Source organism: Halichoeres trimaculatus, unplaced genomic scaffold (genome assembly GCF_033239565.1).
Source record: "Halichoeres trimaculatus isolate MK-OKI-2021-1 unplaced genomic scaffold, fHalTri1.1 fHalTri1_scaffold_23, whole genome shotgun sequence".
Classification (NCBI taxonomy): domain Eukaryota; kingdom Metazoa; phylum Chordata; class Actinopteri; order Labriformes; family Labridae; genus Halichoeres; species Halichoeres trimaculatus.
Window position 1 is genome coordinate 2273415 of NW_027437201.1, and position 25116 is coordinate 2298530.

At 39.6% G+C, this 25116-nt stretch overlaps 1 protein-coding gene across 3 annotated transcripts; it reads right to left on the minus strand.

Moving 5' to 3' along the window:
* Positions 1 to 1395: 1395 nt before the first annotated feature.
* Positions 1396 to 16127, minus strand: LOC141785154 (uncharacterized). 3 transcript variants are annotated; one of them, XR_012597505.1, is made up of 14 exons: positions 15862 to 16127; positions 11600 to 11920; positions 11222 to 11515; positions 10748 to 11053; positions 10474 to 10584; positions 9736 to 9897; positions 6085 to 6399; positions 5936 to 5986; positions 5599 to 5853; positions 5166 to 5510; positions 4811 to 5083; positions 3854 to 4129; positions 2037 to 2128; positions 1396 to 1697 (listed from the first exon to the last, which is right to left on the minus strand). XR_012597505.1 is itself a non-coding variant. In XM_074663309.1 (13 exons), the coding sequence occupies exons 1-13, from the start codon at positions 15911 to 15913 to the stop codon at positions 2097 to 2099; spliced, it is 2709 nt and encodes a 902-aa protein (XP_074519410.1). In that variant the 5' UTR covers positions 15914 to 16127; the 3' UTR covers positions 1396 to 2096. The 3 variants fall into 3 exon arrangements, 2 of the variants coding, with proteins under 2 accessions (XP_074519410.1, XP_074519409.1); XM_074663309.1 differs by having other exon boundaries at positions 1396 to 2128; positions 6085 to 6315; XM_074663308.1 differs by having other exon boundaries at positions 1396 to 2128.
* Between the last annotated feature and the right edge of the window lie 8989 nt (positions 16128 to 25116).

Here is a 25116-nt window from a genome sequence, read left to right on the forward strand (position 1 = left end):
GATTTAGTATGTGGTAATATTGATGATCTAGTCTATTTCTTATCCTTCATGGTCATGTTCAAGAGGTGTGCTGTAGGGGCCTCATTGAATTTTAATGTGTCACCACATTGGGCCACCACAGTATCCTGAACTGTGACCATTTGCCTTGAATTTAACAAGAACAAACCTTTTGGTCTGTGCTGCAGAGGGCTGCCAGCAGGTTTATCATCATCATTTTAATGTAGCATACTTATTGTTTTGTACTTTAAGAGGTTAGGTTGGACATACATTCTTGTTAGGTCTATATAGATCTAAGCTGGAAGATGCCACTCTTAAAGGTTGCTTTTTGAGGTCGTACACCAGCATATTCCACTTTAGGCTCAGTCCTGGACCCTGTGGATGGGAGACTGGCTGGGCTGGAGAGTGGTGGATGTGATGTCATCTATTTTCTTATAGACCTTTTTGCACTTTCTATACACTTTCTTTCTTTTGTTTTCTTGAATTGCTGCTGAGACTCCTGAATTTCTCCTTGGAGATAAATAAAGTATTTTCTATTTCTTCTATTTCTTAAGTGTCACTGATATAAGCATTTCTACTGGACAGTATAAGCCAAGAAAAAAAAAAAGAATATTTATGAATATATATGAATATTTGTGCCACCCAGAGGTGGCCCAAGGCATAGGCAGACTAAGCACTTGCTTAGGGCTTGCAGCCACTAGGGGGCCCCCAATAGCAACTGACAAAATAAAAACTTACTTAGGGAGGAAAAGGAGAAAAAATGACAATATAAAGGGATGTCTTAGTAATGAAGTGTTTACCAAATAGATTTGTGGAGCCATTAATAGCTTATTAGCTAGCTAGTATAAAAGGAAGGAAAAGGTCTTTCAACTGGCCGGTCAACTAGCTTAATATTCATGCTAACCTCTGAGGATGTGTGTAATACTAAATTTGGGGTTGGCTTTAAATATTTTTTGGCTTCTATTTATTAATTTATTTTTGGGTTCAAAACAAAGTTTTTGCTAACATTTGATAGCAAACAATTAATACATCACCTTGTTTGTGAGCAGAAATAGAGGGCCCTGAACCAAATTTTGCTTAGGGCTTCATGAAGGCTTAGGCCAGCTCTGGTGCCCGCTCTGCTGTTTTGCAACAACACCCGCAATTAGTAACTAATGTTGGCCTTTATTCCACTGCACATTTTAGACACTGCTGTACATCTTCTAAGCTGGATGTTCCGTGCATAAAAGATCTAACAATTGTAATGTTAGTTGAGTCAGACTGCAAGTTCTGCATTTAAGAAGTTAGGTAAGAGGTGAATTTGGTAAACTTTAATTTTCAAACTTTTTTTCTTGTCTTGAGGTGAACAGTAAAGGTGTGCACATCAAAGAAAGAAAATGTTCATGATCGTTAAGCAACTATAAATCTTTATTGTTTATGGTTTTTACAAAATATACTTAGTAGGTGTAGGTAATATACTTAATAGTTGTAAAAAAGTAAGATGCATGCAATATGTATGGAAGTTGCTGTAATGTTAAATGCAAAATTAAAAAATTGAAATTTAAAAAGAATGGATAAAAGACAAAGTATGTTTCCATTTGTTGATATTACGCTGCTGCTGTTGAAATATTTGTTGTAGTAACCAGAGGAATTGAAATGCTCAGCTCCTCCACAGCACCTCCTCTCATCACAAGTTGGGTGACATTTCTGTGGTCGACGTGCTAAAAACAGAAGTTGATTTTGAAATGGGAACTTAGCTCTGAAGTTACCAAGCAACAGACACCAAACAGCTGAAGAGAAAAAACTCCTCCCAATGCCTTATTTTCATCAACAAATGAAACTTTCATCCAAAAACTGATCTACATTTTACAAAAATATGGATATTTGTAAAAAATCATACAGCGATGAAAAAATGAATTGTTGGCTGATTTAGAATAAAAAGTAATAAATAAAGATAAAAATAAAAAAGGTTGACTCAAACCACACCTTTTGATCTTTTTTAAAGGCACTTGGATATTTGAAAACATGACAACAACTTAATAACTAATAAAGACACTCACAGTATATTAGAGAAAACAGATACATTAAATACAGGAGGAGCTCATTCCCACACATGGCCTTCATGCAGAGGATGAATTTTCTTCATTTGGCTCTGAAAGAGAAAACCAAAGACTATTAGGAAACCAAACGTAATCCTTGTGAGAAATACAGAAGCCTACTAAGTGTCATTCTGCTCATACAGAAAGGGAAATGCATTGTGCATTAGGCGATACAAGGCGTCAACTGTGCATCTGCTTGAGATCTCATTAAATTAACACATTGTGAAAATGTTCATTTATTTCAGAAGCTCAGTTCAACAAAGTGAAACTCAAATAGAATTTAGATAAAGTAAACAAAAAAATGAAATATTTGCATTTATTTCTTGTAATTGTAATGTTATGGCTTGGAGTAACTGAAAATAATAAATTTAGTATCTTATCAAATTAAAGTATTTTTAACAGATAGGGCTCTAATTTCGTGGCGCAGCGCAGGGGGTGCAAGCCTGGTGCGCCCCAGGCAATGTTAATTTTGTGCGGCGCACCGCCGTGCGCTGCCAATTTGACAATTTGGTGGACTGTCTGCGCAGAGATGGGTGTGATGGCACACCAGGGGGAGGTGTCAGCAGATTCATGTTGGCGCAGTGACAATTTTGTGCCAAAAACAGTGCAGAAAGTGCACTGAAAGCTGGCCAGCTCCAACCTGGTCTATCCTCGGCGCAAGGCGGAGCGCACCCTCCACAGCTGTAATTTGGTGACAGGCGCACATGTGCGCACATGTCATCAAAACCACAGAGGCAGGTTTCCAGAGTGTCAGGCACATTTTAATGCAATAAACAATCACAGCAATCACTATTTAATGTAACCGTCTGAACCAGGATATACATTTGTATCTATATCAACTGTCCCGTCACATCTGATGTCAGATTAAAGTGGCGGTTCTCAGAATATCTGGGCAAACCTGATTAACAGTATTTGTAACTTCATCCCAGGCTGTTTTTGCATCATCGGCCCGTGGAGGTCTGTTCGCAGTACCATATATTCTGGTACTGCGAGCTTGAACCTCCCTTGAACCTACATCAGTTTCCTCCTGGGAGAAGTTAGGCCTCCTGGAGCTGCTGCTGTCGTCGTCCATGATAAAATGAAATTGTCACTGCGCCTCGCCCGCAGTGCATTTAAAGGCGAGGAAAGGCGCCCATTTGATTGGTGAAGACAGCGCTCGGCTGTGTTAAACCCACTCACAGCTTTTCTCCTCCCTCTCTGCCATTTGCGCGGAGGGAGGCGTGGACGCGCAGCTCTGCGCCTCTCTGCACCTTGAGTGCATCTCTCTTTGCACTCCAGGAAACTTGCGAAGTGCGCTGGTCACGCCCTGTGCACGCGGCGAAGGCCGGCGCAGGGCAGTTGCGCCTGCGCTTGCGCCTGGTCTACGAAATTAGAGCCCATTATCATTGACGCCTGCTACAAAGAGGGTCAGTAACAAAAGGTTATCGCTAAAGAAGCCGTTTTAACCTTCAAAATTAAAAGTAACTTGAAATATTTCTCTATGTATGTACAAAATTAAAATAATATATGTTTCACTTTTTGAATCAAACCACTATAGTGAATTTAATTTTCTTCAATATGTTTATTAAAATGAACAGTACTGGTCAAATCTTTTAGGATGTGAAACAGAAATGAATCACATGTTGAATTATGAGTTAGAGATTTATTCCCAAACTTTATCCCAGCCAAAAGTATTGACACTTTCTTAAGCTGTATGGTTTCATCAGTTTCTGTATTAATTAAAATCTCATGAACTTGTGCTCTGAAACATCTGGAGGGAGTTATTGTGTGTGTCTTACCGGTCCAGGTTCGATGAACAGGAAGTGTGAGGGCAGGGTGTATGATCTCGACACACACTCTCAAACGGGCTCTTTCGCTGTCTCTGGAGCCCTTCCCCAGGTTGACTCTGTTGATGTGCAGCGCTCCTGGGTCTTCTTCCATGTCTTTGTCACTGTCCTCCTCCAGCTCTGACTTCGTCTCCTCATCCCTGTCAGTGTTGTTATTCTCTCCATCCTCTTTTTCATCGATGTATTCTATACCTTCAGCATCAGGGTCTGTAACAGCTGCTTTTGTTTCTGTGAGGGGACATAATAATACAACAGTGAAAACATCACCCAGACTGGTTAGCAAAGACAAAACGTCGAACTGGGCAAATATTTTGGATGAAATTGTAAAAAGAATCACTTTAAAAATCTGAAATGTTGTCTATGCCCTGCTGTGAGTAAAATCTTTAAGTCTTTAGATCTGTTTTGATCTTCAAAATTCTGCTTTTATTTTATTTTAACTTTTTTCTTTTACAGTATCATGGGCAGATCTAAAATCCTTGATCTTTTGTTGTTTTAATTCTACAGATGTTTTTTTTCTTCCGTTCTAAGCCTTTTATATATTTCTTTATTTTTTCCTCACATTTCTCTTTTACTTCTCTTTTATTTCGTTCTTTTATATCATGTAAAGCACTTTGTAGCATTGCTTTTGAAAGTGCTATAAAAACAAAGGTTGTTTTATTTTATTTTATTTTTATTTTACATTTTACACAACTTCATATTTTTCGGAGTCATTTTTTTCCGTTAATTTAAATAAATAAAATATTATTTACTTTATTTTAATTTTGCAATTTCGTTGTACTTGTTGCAGTGACAAATAAAGTTCTATTCTATTCTATTCTATTCTATTCTATTCTATTCTATTCTAGAACAAAAGAAACAAAGCCTCAATTCTGCCTCTGTCCAGTTTCATGAGGAAAAAGGAAAACGTACTTATTGCGCGTCCGTTCCTCTGTCTCTCTGGCTGTTTGCTTGTGGGACTTATCAGACTTGTGGACCTCTCCAGAGCACACAGACTTTTTAGCTCCCTCTGTCCGTCATCTCCTATCTCCTCAGTCTCATTGGAAACCAGTGGTGACAGAGTGGCTCCCCCTGCTGCCCAGACCAGTTTGGCTTTAGGGTGACCACCTTTCAGGAGGAGGGAGAACACACCCACCCCCTCACTGCTCCAGCACACGTGGATGGATGGAGGGATGGAGGGAGCGACTGAAGAATAAACAGACAGGATGAGTGATTTAAGAAGGACAAAAAGGTCATCTGTGTTTTCAGAGCATATGATGATTCATACCAATGTCAACATTTCTCCAGTGTCTTTCAATCGGCTTAGTCAGCGAACAGTGCTCCACTCTACAAATAATCCCTCCACCTCTCTCCTTCTCCTTGTTTGTTGGCCTCCTTTGTAGCGTGGCTGTGACCCTGTAGAGTCTAGGCTGAGTCTGCAAAGGGCCCCACATCTCTCCTCCTTCTATGACCTCATCCTCCCTGTCATCCTGCTCCCCCTCTCTGAGCCTCAGCCAGGTGACAGAGATGTTTGGAGGGTAGAAATCTGTGATTTCACATCCCAGCATAAAGGGCTGTTCATGTGTGGAGATGGAGCGGATTACTTTGGACACACACGGGCTCTTGATAAAACCTGTGAGGGTTGAAAAGGATCATTCATCTTAGGTGTTAGAGTCTTAATCTAAAGTCTTTATCCTGACTGTGCTTTACTTTTTTCTCACCTCTGGTCTCACGAGTGATGGGTTGCCTCAGAGCAACATGATGTACACTGACCCACACTTTAGTGCCTCCTCTTTCCAGTTCAGTCCTGGGAAGTTTACACTGGCTGGAGGCGGAGAAGAAGCCCTCAGAATTGGGTCGAGGGGAGGATAAGGCCTGGGAGGCGACAGGGCTCAGCTCGCTGCCCTCACAGAACCACCGGAAGGTGATAACATCTGGATGGAAATGTGCTGCCCGGACCGTCATGCTGATGACATCTATTAGACATGAAACACAGATATATAACAGTTAAAGGAAAGGTTTTACACACCATTCACCAAGCAATAAGGTAACCCTCACCAGGATCATTTGGTGTCTCAGCTAACTGGATTTCTGATACTTCTGGAGCAGCTAAAAGACAAAATTGTCATTGTGTTAAAAAATGTATTGTGTAGAATACATATAGTGAGTAAAAACAACATGAATTATTTAAGAAAAAAATATCTTACACAGAATTGTAAACTTCTCTGACACCCTCTCTGCCACAATCTTTTCTTTGCCAGCGTAGGAGACTTGACACTTGAACACTGCCCCCTTGTGGACAGAGATCTTGGGTATGAAGGTGAGTGAGGAAATCATCTGTTGAACACCACTTCCAGATGAATGGAGTGGACCCTGAGAGTGAAGCTTGTAGTAACCCATTTCCTCTCTGGAGGGCAGCAGACGGCCTTTCTCTGGCACTGGGGAGGTGAGAGTTAGACCATAGGGCAGGTGTATGGTGGTTAGGGGGTTATAGAGGCAGTTAAAGTTAGATTTAGAGGTTGCTGTGGGTATACGATTGTAAATTGTTAGCAGAATTAAGGGTAAAAGAGAAAACATGGTTTTATAAGCATTGCGGTGTAAATAAACTCAGTTTTGTGTTATCATTAATGTGTTCACTGACGACAATCCAGACATATTTCATTGCCTCATTCATCTGATTTTTTCCTTTCTTCCTGTATCTTCCATTTTGTTATACCCAAAGGAGATATGAAGCACTTTTTCATTATTTTCTTAAGCACACACCTTTGTAGTCACATGCTAAGAATCAGATCAGAAGATAAAGTGAGGACATTTTATAAGAAATTTCATAAATCTGACAACTTTATTGTTACCAAACAATTTCTTTACCAATATTATTTAAAAGATTATTATAATATAATATAATAATATTTTATATATATATATATATATATATATATATATATATATATATATATATATATATATATATATATATATATATATATATATATATATATATATATATATATAACAATTTAATAATATAATATAATATAATATAATATAAGATATAATATTATTATATATTATATTATTAACAAGCTTTGAAATGTTTAAGTTCAATTCCTTTGGGAGACACTGAAAAAAACAGCTCGTTAGGAGCTGAAAAACTGATTTTTTAAAATTGAGCCTTTAGTAATTTATGAGGGGTGAAAAGAAGGTTTTTTATGATTCTGAGTTGAATGTCAGAGTCTAATCATATCCATGTACAAGATTAGCAAGTTTCAAGCACATCTGCCCTTCTCTCCTGTGTTTTGGAGATGTCTTTGTATTTCCTTTGGAGTTTCATCAAATTATCTGGTACTCTGTACTCAGATTGGAAAAAAAAAAGTTTTATTAGCATGAGTGTTTTTTTTTCCTGCCAAAATCAGTATACATGTAAAAGGATAAAAACAACAACAACATTTCAATAATCAAACACAAAGTATGAAAAAAAATGTAGTAACATCAATCAAAAACAAATCAGACAATAATAAAATAAAACCAAAAACTAAACCAACAATGATCTATATTTACATGGACATAGATTTTTTTTTGTTACCTAAAAAGACATTATTAACTGTCTTTGTCAGCAACCTGTCGAACTCTGGGACAAGCTGTCACTCATTGGGCTCACACAGCACTCAGCTGGTTTAAATCTTCCCTGAAGGACAGTGACTGTTAGCATTGAGTAAATCTGATCCAACAAAAATAACATGTGGAGTCCCCCAAGGCTCCCCCCGGGGGCCTCTTCTGTTTAACATCTATATGCTCCCAGTGGCTCACGACACACAGTTACACGTCACGACGTCACCAGGCGATCATGGCTGCATACAGGCTCTGGGCAAATGTATTGAACAGATCAATAATTGAATGAGCCTAAACTTCCTCCAGTTAAACAAAGATAAAACTGAGGTTGTTGTTTTTGGAGCCAAATCAGAGAGATTTACAGTCACTGACAGTTCCTGATGTACCAGCTAAAAACCACTGACCATGCCAGAAACCTGGGTGTGATCATGGGCTCATACCTGAATTTTAACAAACATATCAAAACAAAGTTGGTCTACTGTCACTTAAAGAATGTGTGGAGGATTAAAGGACTAACGTGTCAGCAGGACCTGGAAAAACTGGTCCATGTTTTTATCTTCAGTAGACTTGATCACTGTAACAGCGTCTTCACAGGTCATCTTAAAAAAAAACAGTCAGACAGCTGCAGCTAGTTCAGAACACTGCTGCTCTCACTCCTGTTGGTTTACAAAGCTCTGAATGGATAGGGCCAAAATACATCAATGATCTTCTAATCCAGTATGAACCATCAAGACCACTCAGGTCTTCTGGATCAGGTCTGCTTTTAGTCCTCAGAGTCAGAACCAAACGTGGAGAGGCAGCATTCAGCTTCTATGCTCCAAATATCTGGATCAAACTGCCAGAAAAGATCAGGTCTTCTGAAACTCTCAGCCTCTTCAAACCCAGGATGAACACTCACCTTTTTACAGCTGCCTTTTATTTAGAATAATTTTTCAAAACATTTCAATTTCCTTTTTAACTGATCAACTCTGCAACTCTCTACTGAGACTTTTATTCTTATATCTTAAAATCTGTTTTAATCTTCTTTTTTTGCAATTTTATTTTGTTATATTTCATTTTCATATTTTTGTCAGATTTTCAATTGTTTTCTTTGATATGCTTTGCTGATTTGTATCCCTGTAAAGCACTTTGAATTGCCCTTCTGATATGTGCTATATAAAAAGACTGGCCATGCTTTGACAGCTGAACAGTAGCACTCTCTTCACCCAGTACCTTTCCAAACCACTGATCCTGTTCGGGGTCAGGTCACCCAGAACCTCTTATACTCCTTCTAGCTTCTGCAGGATTGGTTATGTGGAGCTGAGCAGGCTTTTTGCAAAGAATGCATGTATCCGTACACAGGAGGTGAACGGACTGTGAAGTACAGAACTGCAACCAGAAGATGCACTGAACTCAGAGCAAGTGCGTCTTCTCTTCAGCTTTGATGGCTCTGTCTCTGTCTTTGATGCTTGAACTGGCTTCTCGGCGAACTCATTAAAGTTGTTGTAAAGAGTCACTTTTCCTTGTCTTTCAGGCTCCTTTATACATTCCACAACTGCAGCACTTTGGATACTGCATGTTTCAAAACAGTAGAGTAGCCTTTTAGAGCTGCCTGAATGAGCCTGTGAGCAGGTGTATCAAGGCCTTCAAAGCCATTAAGCATAGGTGGAGTGATGTCTCCATCCATATTACTCAACTCCAAAGTATAATACAGATATATCTAGAAATTATTTTCCCAAAAAGTAGTGTTTGTGGTAAAGTATAATTGCTGACATTCAAATCAGAATCCCGAAAAACAAACTGGTGAGGAGATGGTTTGGTAACGATTTGGTTGGCAGATTTTTTAAGTTTCCATTTCTAATAAACCCTCGTTGATTGTCTGCATTTTCAGCAGCAGAGAGTAGTGTGCCACCAGCTCAATTTACCAGGAAGTCTGAAAACACAGTACTGAAGCTAGAGTGCTAATACTGGCCTTGAATTCTAACAGAGGGCTTTTGATTTAGCATGTTAGCAACATGTTAAAACCGACATGTTAAAACATGTTTGAAGCTGAGAGAGCAGTCTTTTTGACCACTCTTTGAAAGTGAACTATTCTGTCATTTTACGGCTCCAACTTTTCATTTCAAAGGAAAGTTCCTCCAAATCATCCACAAACATTGGGAAATACCTGAACTTTGGATCCAATATTTACACCAATCCTTATTGAGCTGGGGGAGACAAATTACAGGCTGGTAAACACAGTTTTTCAGGATGTGTATTAGCAGTCTTACCTGTGAGTGAAGTGTCTGAGATAGGGGTGTCATTCAGAAACCATGTAGCTTGGACTCGGTCCACCCTCCTGCCCTCAATGCTGACTGATATCCTGCCCTTTTGACCCACTGTCACACGGGGCGGGAGGATGATCCCAGACACATTTAGAGATTTCTGTTTCTCTGAGTTGGGGGTAAATACATGAAGATAAAGTTAGAAGTGAGACCAAAAAGATTTGTGTGTATGAGTGTGTGTGAGTGTAGGGAGGGGGGTGTAGAGGTTAGAGAGGTTGGAGCTAATGCAGAAAAAAATAACATGATTGTTTTTTATTTCTGCAAGATCGTATTATTTAGGTTTATTTCAGTCTAAAGCAAGTTTCTCATTTCTTGAGGATCAAGAGTTCCTGGTTCCCAATCCAGAGTTTCCTTCAGTGTGTTACTACAGTTAAGCTGGTGGTCCCTAATGTAAAAAAAGAGGTTTGCTACTGAGATGGTACCAGTGGTTCCAAATGTGGAAACCAGGTCCCTTTAAATGAAACATTTATTTAAAAGTTTATAAGATACCTGAGACAGTCAGATAGACTCATACAATTTTGAGGAATATTTAAAAGATTTTATTTTCTATTCCTGAAAAATGACATGAAGTTTGACCTCTTTCTGACCCCAATTAGCTGATTAAAACAATCTTAAAGGGAGAGTAATTTTCCTTTCAGCTTGTTTTACATTGATGCCTGCACTGCAAGGGCTCTTCTGACTCACCATCTCTCCTCCTCCAAGAAAAGCCGAAGCAAAGCAGGAACACCAGTACAATGGAAATACACATCATAGCCACAGATGCTTTGGCGGATTTCGTCAAAACCGGTGCCTCATCTGAAAAAAAGAAGAGGCACAAACTGAAAGCATTAAAAAAGAAACCAAACTGTATTTAGGATTATTTTTTGTTGTTTTGGGACTTTTACTCAGAAAAATATCTAGGAGACATCTTTCATGGACTCGTAACACTGACAAAGTCTCCGGATATCTTAGGACTCACCTCTGGGATCAAGCTTCTCTAAGTACGCTGAGCCACTAACTGGTTGTGCTACCCCTGGTTGGTTTACTGCACACTCCACCTTTCCCCCCTGCTCCCTCTGCTCTTCGCTCAGCGTGTAATAACGCCTGGTTCTGAAGGTCCCATCAGGGTTATAGTTGGTGTTTGGGGGCTCTGCGAGGACTGTCCCATTCTGAAGCCAGGACACTGTGAGTGTCTCTGGGTAGAAACTTTCCACATCACAATAAAGAGTGAGAGGAGTGTTTTCAGACTTGGCTGCCACGACAGATAGACGAACAGAAGGAAGGTCTGAGGAGGAACAGAGAAGAGACCAACTTGGGTATATGGCATGTGATAGGTCTGTTAGGACACTGTGCTGGAATGGTTGATGGAACAAGTTCTTCCAGTTCTACCCCAACAAAGAAACATGATGACTCATTCTGAGTTTTGATTGAGATATCTCTTTCTTTCACTCACAAGTTATGTTGAGCTGGAAACTTAGCTCTTGATCGGTGCCATCATGTGATACTCTGCACCCAAATGTCACATTTTGGTCCTCGTGGGAAGGAAAGAAGGTCATGTTTCCCACAGCTGTGTAGTACCCATCTGGAGTTTCTTCACCATCCACACTGAAAGGAGGTTGTATGACCTGCCCGTCTCTAGTCCAGGAGAAAGAGACAGGAGGAGGATAGAAACCCTCTGCGTGGCACTGTAGCTGGCTCTCTGTTTCCAACACCACCCACTGCTGAGGAACAGACAGAGTGGGGGAGGCTAAAAAGGAGGTAGAAAGAAGAAAAAGGAGGTTAAAAGAGAGGAGCACTTAAAACATCTAACCACATTATCTGGCAGACATACCTAGTATACTAAATGTAGTGTAACTGGAGGGCAGCACTGTGGAATTGTAGCTGACAGTGCATTTGTACGACCCCTGCAGGTCCAGACTGGCTCTGAGGATGGTCAGTGAAAAGTCCCCGTTGATGAAATCAGCAGTTTCCCAGCTGAAGCCCTCTTTTATCCACGGTTCTGCTCCAGTGAATGAGGCAATGTCAGTGACATTTCTGGTCCAAGCAGCTTTGATGAGAGACTTGTCTATTTTGTACACAGAAGGGGGAAATGTCACATTGCAGGGGAGGGTGGCGTTGGTGTTTGGGCTGGCCTGTACTTCAGATGGTGATGCTAAAGAGAAGAGAAGAAAAGTCAACTTTAGATTCAGACAGAATAAAACAAACAGTACTCTGATTATTCATTCTGTGACACAGGGTAGTTTGTTGCAGCAGAGTTTAGGGATGGGCATCGAAAACCGGTTCCTGTTGAGAATCAATAATAAATGTTTCAATGCATTGATATCAATGGCCTTATGCTCAAAGATTGATCGATTCTTTACATTATGCCAGGGCTGCCAGACCTTACATCGACTTGTCTGCTGCAGCTATCTCAGCCCAGCAGTTAGATAAGGTTTCCCAAGAAAACCCTGATTCAGGATTTTCAGCTTGAAGTTTTACTGTAGAACTGATCATATCTGAAAAGAGGGCCCTCCTCTTCTTTTTTGTTTTAACAATGACACTGGCTGGTAGAAGTCGATGCAAGCTTGTATTATCAAACAAATATGGCTGTAAATCTGACATGTTTGTCACTTCATTGTCATCAACCTTCATTTAAATGTCTCAAAGAAATCAGTGAGGGTGACCCTCATCAACAATGATGCAGAGAGTACACACAAATTCACAAACAGCATGAGTTAAAATGTTCGCTGTAGCTACCACTGGAGTGAGTAAAAACAGAACAATAAAACAAGTTAAGTTTGTGAAGTTAAATAATTAGAACATTTCTAAAATGTCCGTAAGGGATGAAACGGGTCAGGTTCAGGTCATGTTGCAAAATGTTCCAGGAACTTGCAGCACTAAAGCAAAAACAGTTTTCACCAGGTCAGTCCTGGAATGAGGAACTTGGAGAACCAGTCTGTCACTTAATCCTGTTGGAAAGGGACCAGGTTTTAGATGGAGCAGAGAGGTGATGCATGATGGCACTTTTCCAGTAAGTGCTTGATAGATGAAAAGATATCAGTGTTTACTGTGTCTCTCTGTAAGAGAGGGCCAGCCAACTTGATCAAATAAAATGCAACAATAAGTAAAGTAAGTATTACTTTACTTGCTTACTGGTAAGAAAGCAAAGGGTAGAACGACAGACAGCATCCAAGGGTTTCAGTGTGGTGGTAGAGGCCCATCACCTTACTCTATGACTGACAGAAAAACAGCTTATATAATCATTTCCCGTCAGAACATGGAGAAACTCGATCTATTTAGATAAAGGAAACTGATCTTTTGTCGTAGTGTAAAAGTGAGATTTTTGATATGACATTTGAATGTTTATTTGCTGTCTAACCAGACACAGAGATATTTATCTTCTCTGACACACTTGATACTTGAACCTAGCTGGGTGGTCATTTGAAGGGTATTATCACTATTACCTCTAGCCCTGGAGACCAACATACATTTGGTTTTCTGAGTATTTAAAACAAATTTAGTTTCTTTCAGTCTAACTTGGTAGTGTTATATCAAGAGAATGATGCAGGCTTTCCATGGCCAGCTGAGCTGAGTCATTTATACAGTACAAAATTGTACCATCGTCGTACAAGTGATCAAATAGATAGAGATGGAATGATATGGCAGGGCGCCGCCCTGTTGACTATGGCTGCCTTTTGCAGCAGCTCTTTCTTCTTTGTCTGTTTCTTGTAATTTTCTGTCTCTTTTTCGTAACCTTTGTATTTGGAGTGGGTCATTACTTTGTATGGCTCATTTGTCCTCAGTGATATTTTTACTATTTTTGCTCTTGTTTTTGTCTGGAGTTCCTAAATGTAACCATGGCTGCATTGTTTACATGTGAACTCAGCTGTTAGCAGCCTGTAGCATGTCAATGCTAACTGGTGCAAGGCCTGATGTTTCCCAAGATGAGGAGAAGAAGGTGAGGACGACATGCTGGTTCTCAGGTGTGAGCTATGAAGTGACGACATCAACCTGTCCTTCCATCCATCGTTAATGGGGACGTAAGATCTATCTCCAATAAGATGGACGAACTAGCTGTGCCAACCAAGCAACAGAAGGCAGAGTAGCATCATGCTATTCACAGACATGGCTAACGGAGCTAACATCAGACACCAACGCCACATTGGAAGAGCGTCCCCTGCTGTGAGCAGACAGGATACAGGAGACAGAGACTGAACAGACTGCTGAAGAAGCTCAGTCCTGGACCCTGTGGAGGTGGAGGCTGGCTGAACTGGACAATGATGGACAAGCTGTCATCATCTATTTTCTTATGGAGCTTTTTGCACTTTCTGTACACTTTCTTAATTTTGTTTTCTTGCTGCTGTGACTTCAATTTTGTTGTACTTGTTACAATGACAATAAAGTTCCATTCTATTCTTTTCTATTCTATTCTATATTATTGATAGAGATTATTTTTAAAAAAAAAGTGGACCTAATTTGAACCTTTTGGAACAATGTGGTCAGAATAAAGTGAGAATGGATGGTTCCCAGGTTCACTGACTGCTATCTCACACACACACACACACACACACACACCTGCACTAAAACCAAAAGCTTGGTTGACTTTGTAATTCCTCACCAGGATTTCTACTGCTCAACGAGGTAAAAATAACCAACAGTTTCAAATTTTTTAAAACAGATTTAAAATCACAGTTTTGTTACCATTTTAGCCAAAGGCCTTGATCACATTTACAATCTCTTTTCAACCTTCGATTGTACAATCCAGGAACAAACTGCAATACCAGAGGAACAAACAACACCATGTTTGTCTTGGTAAACATTACTTCTCAAGTGTCTTGTGAATGTGTGTCAGAGCACTTATAACTAGGATCCAGAGCTTTCTGTCAGGTTTACAAAAATTTCCACTTCACATTCTTTCTTTTCAGCCTGAATCTTAAACAATAATCCAAGTGTACCTCCTTGAAACAGTGTAAATACATTTCCTTTCAGTCTTAGCAGTCCACACAATCAGCTTAATTAGTAACTAGTACAATAAATACCTTTCGGCAGGTATAAAGACAAAGACTGAAGAGAGACTTAGGGTGAAGTGTTTGTGTTGCACTCCTTGTAAAGTGTGATAAATGGGCAGATCATAGCAGCATGAAGGGAAGTTAAAGAAACAAAGCCAAAAAAAGACCTGATTAAAGCTCCACTTCAGTGAAAGTCTGTTTACCACTACAGAACAAATGAGTTCAGCCTGTGTCATACTTATCAACCTACAAAGTGACACACACACACACACACACACACACACACACACACACACACACACACACACACACACACACACACACACACACTACAGTCCATGTACACTAACATTTATATTAATCCATTAGTGTAGACATTTGTCACAGTTAAGCTTATTTAAAATCACACCATGAAAACTAATAACGTGTTTTCTTTAAAGAATTATAATTTAATAAACTTGTCAGATATCTAAAAGAGAAAAGTAAAATGAAAATTATACCAACTCGTGTAAACTACAATCTCATATGAGGACAAAATAGAAGTGTAAACATAAGTACATTTGTATTTACACAACTCCTCTTTTTGTCTGTGATGTTGTAGACTGTAAGGCCATGTTAGGAGAAAAATATCCACTATACAATCCACTGCAGTGTCATGTGTCATACAATGTATGTGAAATTTCACATTAAACTGAATTTAGGGGAAGATTTTTTTTTAAATAAGATGGCCTGTGAGATTTGGTATTCACAGATTAAAATCTCAACAATTCACAGCTGCTCATCAGATTAAAACCCCTGAAGTCTGACACAGTAGTACAGCAGTACCACCAGTTAAAGATGCATCATTGTTAATGGTGAAGCATGTTGATCAACACGAGCATCCCATTTTCAAACGCCTGCTGAAGTTTTAACCCATAATCATTCGCATTAGGATCCTATTCTGTTAAATATCCCTGTGTCTTTCTGACCCAAACTTTTTAAGTCAGTCTGAATCACCTCATAATCGATGTTTCCAAAGCGGGTCAGCTTGGAGGCTGCCAGAAGGTAAAGAAACAACACTACAGCTTTTGTGATCAGCCTGTGAATGTAATGACACAATACTCACCATGCTTTATGAGAGTCAGCAGGACGGCATAGACAAGGACTTTACACCGCATGGCCAGGCTTGTCTTCAGACTAACTTCTTATCACCAGGTCCTTTTGCTCTCTTATATGGAGCTATGAGGTGACAGGGGGCGGGTTCGTCCAGACACATGGGAAATAAGAAATATTGTCCTTGGGCCTCCAAGGAGTGAAAAGAGAGGCCCTTGATATGTGTTAGTCCTCTTAAATAAGCGAGCCCAAGAGGACTGATAGAGCTAGAAGGGAAGGAGGGAGATGTGCTGGGACACACAAGTGGGCAAGCAGGTCACTTAAAATTCAGGAGGGCCTCAAGCCAAGGTTTTGGGGCTACTTTACATTGGCGCTGTGTTGCCATGAACAAACCCAGAGGGTGATCCTGCTGAGCTTATGTGGGCAAACACTCAGACAAGACCACAGCTCTGTTCTCTCTGGGTAAGAAGTTAGCATGGGCTGAATTTGTCTTCTGTCTGTCTTTCTACACAGGCCCTGTATGCACGCCCCCTCTGATTGGAGTTAATTTTTAGCCAGAAGAAGAGCTTGATGTCTGAAGAAAAGGTGCTTTCTCCTGAATATCCACCAACTAGATTGTCGTTTAAGTTGTTTGAATATGCTTTTCATGCAGTTATAGAAAAAAATGAATTTCCATGTCATACATCAGTAAGTCTTAAGCATTTTTCAGTGTTGTTCACTCTGTTAAATGTTTTTTTTTCTGCCAAGTACCACCTTGCAAGAGCAAAACGGTTTCGGTTGGAAAAAAGACGTAGAACACAGCGCTGTACTGTTAGAGTCTGATTTATAATATTTTCTTTATTAATGATAACATTGTTTTCAATCCTGAAAACGGTGACTGAATAGGCACAAAACATTATAACTACATCAACTATAGAACAAAAATAAGAGGTGTTGAAAAGGAAGATTTGTGCAAATAGAAATAATTGTCACCTTAAAGAGCCCTCTTTTGGTAAAACAAAGGGCTACTGTCAAATTGGAATTATTAGATAAATAAATATTTCTTCTTAAAGAAGACATGGACTGAATTTTGTAACAGACCTGAATAATCAAGATAAATACTGTTTGCAAATTTGAAACAATATTGATTAGTTTTTCTTAGTTGCTTTGGTACATTTCTCAAATCATCCTCATCATTTGCCAAACAGTAAGTGCATTTCTCAAAACAGCTTGTACAAAAAGCAAAACATCATGGATTACCTGCTAAAGCCAGTCTCTTTATCTTAATCCTTAGTTCATCTCTTAAGGTAAATTTCCGTGTCAGTGAGTGTGTCAGTGACTCAGAATGACAACTCATCATGCCATTGTGTATGAATAGGACAGTCAAAGTGCTGAGTCATGTTGTCAGTATAGTATTTACTCTGGAAGGACGTTCTGATGTAAACTATGCCTAAAGTTTTGATGACAGTTATTGTAAATTGTAAGTTATGTCTTAGTATATGTGGGAAATTGATTACAAGAAACTGGAAAATATTCACATTTTCTCTTCCACTGTTTGTGCTGTAATTTGTTGACTGACCCCATCATTGATACAGAAAGGAGAAGAAGGCGCTGCATAGCACAAAGAGAAAAGCAAAAATCAGTAATGTGAAAAGTAGAAATGTGACCATAGAACAGTCTCCTTAGGGAAAACTGTTTATGAAGGGCTGTGGAAATTACAGGTCAGTGCAGTCTTTCTACACCTCCTTATGTTTCTGTATGCTGTATGTTTCTGTATTTATGTATGACATAAACTCTCATCCACATCACAAGAAAGATCTTATCTGTCCACAAACAGTCTGAATGATTGAGGACACAATTGTTCTCCCAGCTTTTGGCTGCATCCTTCAACCAACATGGGCCATTATAAGCTGATGATTGAGAACATGGTCCACAGGTGTGGTAGATCTTTATTATCCTTTACAGGAAATGTGTTTCCACTGTCTGTAGAGAGGACAGTACACAGACATACTGACCAGTTGATTGTAAATGAGATAACCCTTTGAGCTGTTTCAGAAAACTGGTTGATCATTGGTTGATCTGATGCTTCACACTAGGGATAGATTGATTATTAGCCGGGCCAATACTTGGCATTTTGGGGCATAACAGCATCAGCCTTTTTTTAAAAAAAATCTGACGGCTGATATGGAACCCATTCAAAACTTGTTTTGGCTCTGATGCTTCTCTACTCAGAATTTCTCCCTGTCTACACTATGGAAGCCCTGGATGGTCATTCAAAATCAGTCATGTAAAACCAAACAGAAAAATAATTCAACTGCATTACATGCCTGTGAAAAGCAGCACAAACTCAATTCGGTCCAGTTTCTATTGCAGTTACATAGAAACTTTGGAAAACTTTATTTACTGTAGAAAACTTTAGCTATTAATTTTTTTGAAGTTTTTAGTTAACTTTATAAAACATGCTGCTAAGCCTGGGAGCTGTTTAATAAACATATGCTTGAAGGCATTTGAATGAAGTTGAGTGTTGGAGTTTGTATTGTTCAAAATTTTTTACGCCACTATTTTCACTTTGACTGCAAATTAATATCGGCTTCAAATATCGGTTATCAGGCTCCTTGCCTACTAATAATCAGTATCAGTATGAGCCCCAAAAAATCCATATCGGTCAATCTCTACTTCACACATTTCCATTGGTTGGAGAAAGTCAAGACTGACCAGGGAGTAATTTACCAATCCAGACAAATTTGGAAAAACAGTCCAATGGAATTGTGTGGAGAAATGTTTGACATATTATGATAACTTGTTCAACCTTTGTTTTTGTTTTTTTGCATGTAAAGACTTATGTGATGAACTCATGACTAAATGTTGTGGGGGTGAGACTATTCAGCAGAGACCCATGATAATCCGTTTTGATCAACATGACGAAAGCAGAATGTAGGCAACAGTAGAGAATTGTTCAGAATCATTTGCATAGATGTCCCAAGGCATCTTCAACTTGTTCAAAGAAATGAGAAACTGCTTTTTTGATGTGCACAAGTGACACAATGAAATGAAGACTGAACAAGTAGTTTTGAGAATTTCAATTTTGGTCTGAGAAATGAACCACAGCAATTAAGAAAACCTGTAATGTGACTGCGCCACCTTCTGTCCCAGAGTCTCACGCACACTGTAGTAAAAATGTAGCTATGACCAGGCATGTGTTTGTTTTGGAACAAATTTTCATTGCTCAAATCAACTTTTTACTGGATACAATGCGACAAGGTTAGGTATTTATCAGTACAGTAACGCAGCGCTGTTGTTTGAAACATGACAACAAGCAAACGTAAGTTTGTACTGTAGGTCAGTGGCCGGCTATTTGTAGTGCTACTAGCAGCCAGGTGCTACAACGTATCTGCAGGCTAACGTGACAACAAACCAACGGTCAGTTCGTACAGTAATTTAGTAGCCGCCCATATGTTGCATCACTAGCAGCCTGTGCTCTGAGATGTGTGCATAACATGTAACGTTGGTACATTGGTGAATCCTCCTGCCAGTGCTAATCTACCAACTCCAACCTCACCAAGCAGAGCTGACGTAACCTCAGTCTTCATTTTATTGATAGACTCTCAAGTTTGAACAGACCACTGCAGAATAACTGCTGACTGTGGGTTAGAATCAACATTAGCACAAACATATTAACCTGTGCTTAAGCCTTTATCTTGTATTTTAGCCTTTAGCCAGGGTTTAAGTCTTTAGCTTGTTTTAGGCCTTAAGCTAATATTTTTGCCTTAAGCTCATATTTTAGCCATTAGCTGGTGCTTTAGCCCTTAGCCCTTGTTTTAGCCTTTAAACTGTGTTTTAGACTTGAGCTCGTGTTAAAGTTTTTTTGCTTGTGTTTAAGCCTTCACTCTGTGTTGAAGACTTTAGCCTGAGTTCTCACCAAGCTGCAACCTCCGGTCTAAGAATATGAGACAGTGCTGAAGTGCTAAAATCTGCTGTTTCTCCAGTGTCCACTTGAGGCTTGCTCCAGAAGTACCGGAAACACACCGAGTCCAAAAAAGACGTTTTCTGGCAGAAATTAACCTATTTACAGCCGGGTCAAAAATCGTCTCCTGTCTGAGTTGCTAATTTTACTATCAGCACACTCTGTATGGGGGGGGTGAATTTTTTTCTATGGATATTAAGATCATGAGCTCACCCAATCAGAGGCACAGCCCAGGGTCAGGCGCCCTATGGCTGTACGCAGAGCCCCTCCCACTTCCAATTTGGCCGCCATAGCCGATGTGCTTATTTTCTGTTTCAGAAACAGTCGGGTGACGTCGGGGAGGCTATGTCCATGTTTTATACAGTCTATGGTTTAAGCTTTTATCTTGTTGCTTGTGACAGCCCTCCCACCAGCAGGGCTTGCTGTCTTTGTGTGCTCTTTTTTCTTTTGTCCTTGCAGGGTGCTGCTGGATGGTGTTCGGCCACACCTGGGCGGATATGGCCGGTCTCCTGGGTGCAGCCTATTTGGTTTCTGCCTTCATTCTTTACAGAAAAACAGTCGAAAAAAAAAAAGACAAAGAGTCAGTTCTTCAATACCAGGTTTGAGATGTGAGTTGTCCCCACCTAGAGCCAATGTAAACACCATGACAGATTTATATACAATATACTGTAGAAACCTGTAGGACATTATACATCACTTCAATTCTTCCTCCTGTTTTCTATGTATTTTGCCACCATTTTTTTTTAAAGTCTCACAAATCATGGCATCAGATCTGGAACAGATTGTAAACATGTCCCTTCTCTCACAAGCCCTGAAAACTGCTGTCATCAAACCTCTGTTAAAAAAGAACAATGTAGGCAAGACAGTGAAAAACAATCACAGGCCCATATCCAATTTACCATTTTTAAGTAAAATTAAGAGAGGGCAGTTTTTCAGTGATTACATAACTCTATGACACTGAATGACTGTTTTGACGTCTTCCAGTCAGGTTTCCAACCTCATCATGGCACTGAGACTGCTCTGGTTAAGGTGTTTAAAAACATCCACCTGAACACAGACAGTGGTAGAGTTTCAGCTGTTGTGCTGTTTGATCTGAGTGCTGCTTTTGATACAGTCGGCCATGACATACTGTTGAACTGACTGAATAACTGGGTGGGACTTTCTGGCACAGCACTCAGCTGGTTTTAATCTTACCTGAAGGAAAGAGACCTTTTTTGACTGTGGGTAACTGTGAATCTGAGCCCACAAAAATAACATTTGGAGTCCCCCAAGGATCCATCCTGGGGCCTCTTCTGTTTTACATCTATATGCTCCCACTGGCTCAGATTATAGAAAAATACAAAGTCAATTACTGTAATTATGCTGATGACACACAATTATACGTCACAATGCCACCAGGCGATAATGGCTGCATACAGGCTCTGGGGTAATTGTATTGACCAATTTAATGAGTGGGTGAGCTGAAATTTCCTCCAGTTAAAAGATCAGACAATAATAAAACAAAACAAAAACTAAAACAACAATGATCTATATTTACATGGACATAGATGGTTTTTGTTACCTGAGAACACATTATTAACTGTCTTTGACACGACCTGTCTAACTCTGGGACAAGCTGTAACTCATTGGGCTCACACAGCACTCAACTGGTTTAAATCTTATCTGAAGGACAGAGACTGTTAAGTGTCTCTGGCTAACTTTAAATCTGAGCTGACAAAAGTAACATTTGGAGTCCCCCAAGGTTCCATCCTTGGGCCTCTTCTGTTTAACATCTATATGATCCCACTGGCTCAGTTATAGTTACAGTTACTGTAATTATGCTGATGACACACAGTTATACGTCACGATGTTACCAGGTGATTATGGCCGCATACAGGTTCTGGGTAAACATACTGACCAATTTAATGAGTGGGTGAGCTGAAATATCCTCCAGTTAAACAAAGATAAAACTTCTTTTGGAGACAGATCAGAGAGATTCACAGTCACTAACAGCTCCTGATGTAACAGCTAAAAACCACTGACCATGCCAGAAACCTGGGTGTGATCATTGACTCAGACCTTAATTTTAACTAACACATTAAGACAGTCACAAAGTTGACCTACTGTCACTTAAAGAATGTGTGGATGATGAAAGGACTAATGTGTCAGCAGGACCTGGAAAAACTGGTCCATGCTTTTATATTTAGTAGACTTGATTACTGTAACAGCATCTTCACAGGTCATCTTAAAAAAAAAAAAAAAAAAAAAAAAAAAAAACAGTCAGACAGCTGCAGCTGGTTCAGAACTGCTCCAGTCTTCACTAAGACCAAGAAAGTGGATCACATCAGTCCAGTTCTGAGGTCTTTACACGGGCTCCCTGTTTGTCAGAGAATAGACTTTAAAACACTTCTATTAGTTTACAAAGCTCTGAATGGATTAGGGCGAAAATACATCAATGATCTTCTGATCCAGTATGAACCATCAAGACCACTCAGGTCTTCTGGATCAGGTCTGCTTTCAGTCCTCAGAGTCAGAACCAAACGTGGAACGCTCCAAATATCTGGGTCAAACTGCCAGAAAAGATCAGGTCTTCTGAAACTCTCAGCCCCTTTAAATCCAGGTTAAAGACTCACCTTTTCACAGCTGCTTTTATTTAGAATAATTTTACAAAACATTTCAATATCCTTTTTAACTGCTCAACTCTGCACTTAGACTTTTATTCTTATAACTTAAAATTAGATTGGACATTTTTTTCCCAAATTTTCTTTTGTTTTATTGTAGGTTACTCTTATTTTTTCTTTAACCTGTTTTTAAAACGAGTTTTAACTGTTTTCTTTTACATGTTTTCTCCTTAAAGCACTTTGAATTGCCCTTCTGAAATATGCTATATAGATAAACTTGCCTTGAGTTCCAACTGGTGGTGAGGCGTAAGGCATGGGTGGTGGGGCGTCTGTCCACAGCTTGCACCATTTCTGTTGTTTCTTGCTTTTTGCATTTATCTGAAGGAAGAATAATATCTGTTAAAAAAAAATCCTTCTTGTGTTTTTCATTTTTTTTTTACCAGGCTTTGAGAGCCTGGCTGTGACAAATTGGGGGCTCGTCGTTTTATTTATTTATTTATTTTTTATTTTTTTGATAGTAACTCTGGGGATCACACTTATTTTGGCATGTTCCAGGGAACTGGGTTAGTGGCTTCCTGGAATATTTTGAGGTTGGTTTTGCCAGATGCTTTGGTATGCCACTGAAGAGGTTAGGCACAGCCAGCATTATGGTGAGGTAACCAGGGTTCAGGGTGTGTCAAGAGTCTTCAGTGATACAACATTTGGTAAAACAGCAAGGTGTGTCTTTTGTCTTTATTGATTTGTGTGCTAATGAAACTAATTACAAAACAAAAAGAGTGACTATGCAAAATTTTTGAAAGCTTGGTTTGAGGAGTTTTTGGACAGATGCACTAAAGAACAGCTGTTGAAGATCTCAAAACATTTTCAGATTGAGGTCTAGGTCTAACAGTTAAAAGACACGATCAAGAGTATTCTGGAAGCCAAAATTAATGAATTGGGTTTGTTTTCTGTTGAGAAGCTCCTGTGTCCAAGTGCCACTTTGCCTCCGCCTTTTCTTTTGTCAAACAACTTAACAGTGCAGCAGTACAGATTTGATTTGATTTAAAGTGCTTTCGGATCCGTTACGGCAAACGGATCATATAGGTTTCATTCAAATCAACGTGTCAACTTACACAGGATCAGTTATGTCGCACAACATCTGCATGGCTGCTCCGTCATGTTGCAGGTAATTCCTGAAATACGCACTATATGTCTGCAGTGCAACTCTGTTGCACTACGTCTTGACTGTGTTTGTCAACTTCACACTGGCAGCGTGTTCAGTCCAACAAGCTGCTTGACTGACAGACAGCTGGAGTCAAAGACAAAGGAGTTTCGTTCATTGTCGTAGTCAACCAGCCATCCTATTTTTGATGGACACAGAGCTGTGATGCATAAATTCAGCGTAGGGAAGATTGAGCGGGACAGGAAGTTGTGACCGGAAACTACCTTAAAAACACCCAGTGACTTTCAAAATAAAACAAGCTGTGTTATAATCAATTTGTATTTATATTGACCATGATGACAGACGGACATAATGAGGGGAGCCAGAACAGTATTGCACATACACAAACTCCACACAGAAAGGCTACCTGGCCAAGCTGGGAGTCATACCAGTGACCTTCTTGCTGTGAGGCTGCAGCGCTAACCATTGTGCCAGCGTGCAGCCCGTCTTGTGTCCTTATCATATGGAAATTATCCTAAATTCGGCTGTGAATTTATGCTAGAAACCAATGCTAGTGATGCTGTTCTGAAGGTGTATCACAGGGTTATTTTTGTCGATTTTTAATTTACGGATGATCAAGTGGCGATGCCAGGGAGTGGGGTTTTCTTTTAGAACTAGAATTCCTTTAACTGTTGAAATTATTTACATTACTGAATGATAGAACAGTGATAGAAGCATCCAAAGCAATCATTGATGTGCATTAAGGATTACAATAAAAAAGTCCTCAGAATTTTTTGTATAACCATTTCAGCCTCAATGTTTGGCTGCACCTCATGCTGCCAGAGTTTTAGCCTTAAGCTCATATATTAGCCTTAAGCACATGTTTTAGCCTTCAGCTTTTGCTTTAGCCTTTGGCTTGTGGTTTAAGCCTTTAGCACAAGTTTAAACCTTTAGCATGTGCTCTTTCACTCACCTTTTTAACTTTCTTCTGCTCCTCTGACCTTTTCTGGATAGAAAGGCTCCAGTTTCCACCATCACTACAGATTTATTCACAGAAATCGTTTTCATCAGAGAAAAACAAGGATCTCTCTTCTCTCTGCTAAACTTCATCAGCTGGCATGGTGTTGTCATCGAGACTTAAACATGCTGTTAATCACTCTGGTCCTGCTTGACTCGATCAGGAAGTTAAGAAGTAGCATTTAGGAATAGCCTATTCTAGGGCAGATAATCTCATTTTAAAGTCTGGATTAGGATCGGGCATTTATCTAGAAGAGAGACTTTTTCAAGATTTTCAGAAATTCCTCACAGAATCTTTAATGCCACTTACATCTTGGGGAACACAAACAGCTGATTAGTTATTTTTTGTTTTCTATTGAGTCAGTTCCCTCAGAATGACACTTCTCTGGGAGCAATAAATACACTCTAAATAGTTTTCTACACTCGAACACCTACATGTCCATTTTCACCATGAACCACTGACTGGAGAAATCACCTCTTCCCCACTGGTGGGGAGTCTTTGTTCCAGGCTGCTCAAGCAGTCTTCGTCTCTAAAAGCCGGCTAAGACGCATTTTCTTTCTCTGAGT

What these genes read in the sequence shown, in the direction of transcription:
- LOC141785154 (XM_074663308.1), bottom strand. Translation starts at nt 15,913, where the DNA reads ATGCGGTGTAAAGTCCTTGTCTATGCCGTCCTGCTGACTCTCATAAAG. An exon ending in TTCTTGGAGGAGGAGAGATG is followed by an intron (nt 9,898 to 10,473) that starts GTGAGTCAGAAG and finishes CCCCCAACTCAG; the next exon opens with AGAAACAGAAATCTCTAAAT. An exon ending in TGAGACACCAAATGATCCTG is followed by an intron (nt 5,854 to 5,935) that starts GTGAGGGTTACC and finishes CATGTCTAATAG; the next exon opens with ATGTCATCAGCATGACGGTC.